The sequence below is a fragment of the Penaeus chinensis genome, chromosome 30 (genome assembly GCF_019202785.1).
Source record: "Penaeus chinensis breed Huanghai No. 1 chromosome 30, ASM1920278v2, whole genome shotgun sequence".
NCBI classification, from domain to species: Eukaryota; Metazoa; Arthropoda; class Malacostraca; order Decapoda; family Penaeidae; genus Penaeus; species Penaeus chinensis.
The window spans coordinates 18,233,576-18,238,575 of NC_061848.1; the positions used below are offsets into that span (position 1 = coordinate 18,233,576).

The 5,000-nt window shown below is 37.5% G+C and overlaps 1 protein-coding gene across 1 annotated transcript in view; it reads left to right on the plus strand.

Annotated features, from left to right (window-relative positions):
• Window positions 1–5,000, plus strand: part of LOC125041365 (peptidyl-alpha-hydroxyglycine alpha-amidating lyase 2-like) — a 17,907-nt gene that overhangs the window by 7,721 nt on the left and 5,186 nt on the right. The window contains exon 3 of the mRNA XM_047636246.1: window positions 4,165–4,357. Coding sequence (XP_047492202.1) covers window positions 4,165–4,357 — 193 coding nt within the window. The remainder of the gene's footprint in view (window positions 1–4,164; window positions 4,358–5,000) is intronic.

The following is a 5,000-nucleotide window of genomic DNA, read 5'->3' on the forward strand; positions in this document are numbered from 1 at the left end:
CAAAACCCCCTTTTTTTTTTAAATTTTTTTTTTTTTTTAAAAAAACCAAAAAAAAAAAAAAAAAAAAAATAAAAAAAATTTTTTTTGTTTAAATATATAAAAAAAAAAAAAAAAAAAAAAAAAAAAAAAAACCCCCCCCAAAAAAAAAATAAAAAAAAAAATTTTTTTTAAAAAAAAAAAAAATTTTTTTTAAAAAAAAAAATTTAAAAACCCAAAATTTTAATTTTTTTTTTTTTTTTTTTTTTAAAAATTTTCTTTTTTTTGGGGTTGTTTTTTTTTTTAAAAAAAGGCTTTTTTAAAAAAAAAAAATTTTTCCCCCCTTTTTTTTTAACAAACTTTTAATTTAGGGTTTAACACGAAAAAACTGATGCATTCTGGGTGTAACTAAAGGCAGTTCCTCGGAAATAATAACCCTATTGAAAATGTTCATGTTTTATCGATTAACTTTTGATGTTGACGGAAATCACGCTAAGGGTTTCGACCCGGAGGCTGGGAGGTTGATCGCTGGGAAAAATTTCAAATTCGTCCTTTTTGAGCAAAAAAAAAAAACAATGTGAGTAAATAAAAAAAATACAGGGCAGTCTTCAAGCTTCCATCTTCCCGTACGCTTCTTGGAACAAGCGAGAGAACAGTTTTGAATTACATAAAACGGTAAAATCAGCACAATGCCAGAAAGATGCGATATCTCATTTTCGTTTAAATGGTTACTTTCGTCTTGCTTGCATTAAATGAAAATACAAGTCAGGCTTTCAGAAAAATCATTATCTTATTTTGTCAGACTTCTCGTTGCATAGAAATTATTTTTTTCTGCCGGTAGCCTTTTGTCTTTGGCTCTCATGTTGGGAGTTTAATTTCTATTACAGTTTGCAAGATTATCAAGACATCACACACAACTTAAGCTACGAAAAATTATATTTTTCCTTTTCTATTTTTCTTATCAACCAACTGTGTGTCCAACTCAAAGTAAATTGGTAATTTCACTTCTGATCCAGTTATTCTTGAAATGACCTTAGAAGCTTCATTCAAATGTCTTTTCGAGGTCGGTTGTCGGAATACACTGGAACATAATGTCGTTTCATTCCAACGGCACTATTCCCTTCAATGTACATCTGCGCTATTTCCGTCAAGGCATCTTCGCATTGTATTGTGTAAGGGAAACACCAATCTACCTTAGAATGCTGAGAAAGGATTTCCAAACTCTGGTTGCCATCCTCTTCCTGCTGCTCTATGGTAACTACATCTAAGTAGGTTGGTTAGGCCTATACAAAGTAAATGATTGTTCATCATGGCATGGGAAAATTCAGTTTAGTGTGATTGCCATTTTACAAACACAGAAATTAGATTCAGAATAGATAGGCCTTGATAAGTCATGCTGCCAAAAGCCAAATTTTCTTCGGAAGATCAACAGTGTCAGACATGTCATCAAGTAACTTAACCGGCCTAATAAGTATCTCCTGAAGGAGAACTTCACCAGATTTGCTAAACTTATAAAAAGAATGACCCTTACTATCAATAATAGAAGAGTTCCATTGCTGAGCTGAGTATCGTTATCTCCGTCCACCAATCCACCATCCATCCTCGACAACGCTGCAGCCACTCAGTAAGTAGTGCAACAGCAACAACAAAAAACGACACTGTTGCACAGTGATGGCGGAAGAACAACAATGAAATATAAAAACATTATTTCACATTTCTTTGCAATTTTAAGTCACCGATATAAGTGATGATTCAGATATTTTACTTCTTGATTCGCGGCTGTGCATTTGCAGCCTTAAATGCGCTGCTGACAAAGATCAACTTGTTTACATGGCGCGGTCGCAGCCGCGGCTGGGAATTTGTATGCGGCCGATATATATATATATATATATATATATATATATATATATATATATATATATATATATATATATATACATATATATATACATATATATATATATATATATATATATATCTGTGTTTGTGTGTAATATATATATATATATATATATATATATATATATATATATATATATATATATATATGTGTGTGTGTGTGTGTCCACTAATGTGTGTATATATCTCTCTCCGTATATAGATGTGTGTATATGTTTATGTATTTATATATATATATATATATATATATATATATATATATATATATATATGCAAGTTACTCTGCATCATTTTTTACTTGAGGGTAGGCAGATATACTCACAAGTATATATTTACATTTAAGAAACACAAAGGCAGAAAAATGTGCTAAAAACGGAAGTGAAGCTCGTCTGCAAAAAGTCTAAAGAAAAACGAAAGTCCCTGACGTTTTGAGTGAAAACACAAGAATCATCCTCAGCTGAAAAACATGAAAAGAGATGTGGGTATCTTTCCAGAGTTCCCTTGTGAAATAGACTCCAATGTTTTGACTCAAAGCGTTGATCATATTCGTGCTAAGGCTGTGTCCGTGCGTATATGTGTGCATGTATATGTTCATCATGTTATGTAGATATATGTAGTGACGCATGCTAATTTCTGCTCAAGGGTTACTCCTACATTGCTCCCTCCAGCTTCTCCGTGGGCAGATTGTGAAGAGCAGCAGATATCTTTTCAATTCTGTAAGCTTTGCTAAGGCCAGTTTCGCCCGGGCTTCACATAAACTGTATGTGGCCCAGCCTGTGTCAGCTGTTTAGAGTTGTCTCAGCTGATTCATCATCAATGAAAGCTTATCGTGGAGGCCGAATTGCCAGCAGGCGCTTCAGCTTCCACAGTGTCAGCAAGAGGCATAGTCTTCTCGCGGCTGTGGTGGGTGAGCCTTGTCTCAGCTGTGCCAGTAGACAGTGTAACTTTGTGGCATCCGGCTCGCCGTAGTGCTTGCAACACCTGTCAGCATGGTCAAAATTATCATGCACAATAGTAACATAGTCTAATTCTGGGAAGAATGACTTGTAAAAAATAAATACTGTGTTCGTGCACGCTTGCAACAGACAAAATTTTGATGATATTTAGACACATATAAACATGCTCATTGCAATCCATGCCCCACACGGTTCTGGGTTGAGGTGCTACCCCGCTCTTTCTCTCTCCTGATATCGCATTCTCTCACACAATTACTCTCTTACTTCATCTACCTGTCTTTTTATCTATCTTTCATCTACCTATATATATTTATTCTTGCAGTCTTTATTTTCATCGTTATAACCAGCATTTCTTCGCCTCTGCCGCATGTTGATCTGATGCCCAAGTTACCGAAAGTTTCAAATTGTTTTCGCAAATGTTGCGTGTAGTAGAAGTAATAGCATTTGGTGTATTTTCAATATTCGTTATATAAACTCCTTAATCCCTTATTAATGTTATGTTTTAGAAGAAAGAGAGGGTTGGTGATGCTTAGATTTGTAAAATCTAAGTACTTATTTTGGTAAAATGTCAAATTTGTTGTACACTGGTCATACAGATAAGGATAAGATATGGAAGGTGCAGGTTCGATATACACTAATCATGAGCTAAACTCTCACTCTCCTTCTTCCTATCCCTTTCCCTTTCTCTTTCCCTCCCCCTTTCCCTCTCCGCCTTCCTCTCTTTCCCCTCCTCTTCACTCTCCCTCTCCTCTCTAACAGTTCCCAAAGAGGAGCAGGGTGAAGGAGAAGGGAAATAATAAGAAGATAAAAGTAGGAGGAGGGAGAAAGGTAAACTAATAAAAAAGGTAATCTAATACGGAATTAATCTATTATTAAACGGCGTCCAAATCTCGGCCGATAAAAGCGTGCCCGATGACAGTTTCGCCGTTTACGGGCCTTGAATAGATTTGCTCACGCCCTCCGGTTGGGGGAGGAGCGTGAGGGATCGGAGGATTTCGTAACGTGTTAAGAATATACACCACACGTGCTGTTCATGCTCTGCGCCTGTGGGTACGCGTGATGCATGAGCAACGCACGTTGAGTTATAGCCATCCGGGGCATTATTATCATTGATGTTACTATTTCTACTCTTACCATTACATATACTAGTGTAACCATCAATATTTTGGAAAATTAATTTTCAGATACCAAACACATTTACGCTAAGATGAACGGCACTACTTTACACTTTGTACGACCTGATGCGCTCAAGTCTGTGAACAAACCTTTATCAACCACTCGAATATCTCAAACTAAAATGAGAAATCCTAAATTTTTAAATGTGTCTCCTCAGTAGCTTCAACGCGACGCACCACTACCAGGAGGCGGCGCCCCTGGACGACGACGTGGTGGTGGTGCTGGACGCCCAGACGGGGCTGCCCCTCCGCTCGTGGGGGCGCGGCAAGTTCCTCCTGCCGCACGGCATCACCGTCGACGCGCAGGGCAACACGTGGCTCACCGACGTCGGCCTCCACCAGGTCTTTAAGGTCCGTCTCGGGGCTCATGCGCCTTGTGTCTATATCAACATCTATCTATCTTTATAGCTATCTGTCTCTCTCTCTCTCTCTCTCTCTCTATATATATATATATATATATATATATATATATATGAATATATGTATGTAAAACTAAATATAAATATTCATGTGATCGAGACCTTTAAAAGAATCCGTGCATTATGTGGTGCAAACGTCTGATAAGCGAAATAATCAATATAACTAAATTTCCAACCACACTGAAGATTGCTTCAGTGTGTTCGATAGTAACGTAACGCAAAGAAATTACATGACAACAATATCCATATCGACCCGCACCTCGATATTGCCGCGGTCGGTTTGAGTTTCAAATTCGCCTTGGCAGTGGCCGAGGTCTCCGTCCCGGTGCCCGTCGACGAATTCGTTTTTATCGGGAACTTTCATGTGAATAACCAGCTCGCTCTGGACTATCTCACCACACGTGGAGTTCTAACAACATCAGTGGAATTAGGGAGCGCGCGTAAGGGACGGTGTCCGGGGTTAGGTCGAAAATTATTTGAAAACATTTATTTCACGAACAGGATTTATTGACACAAAATGTTTTACACACACACACACACACACACACACACACACACACACACACACACACACA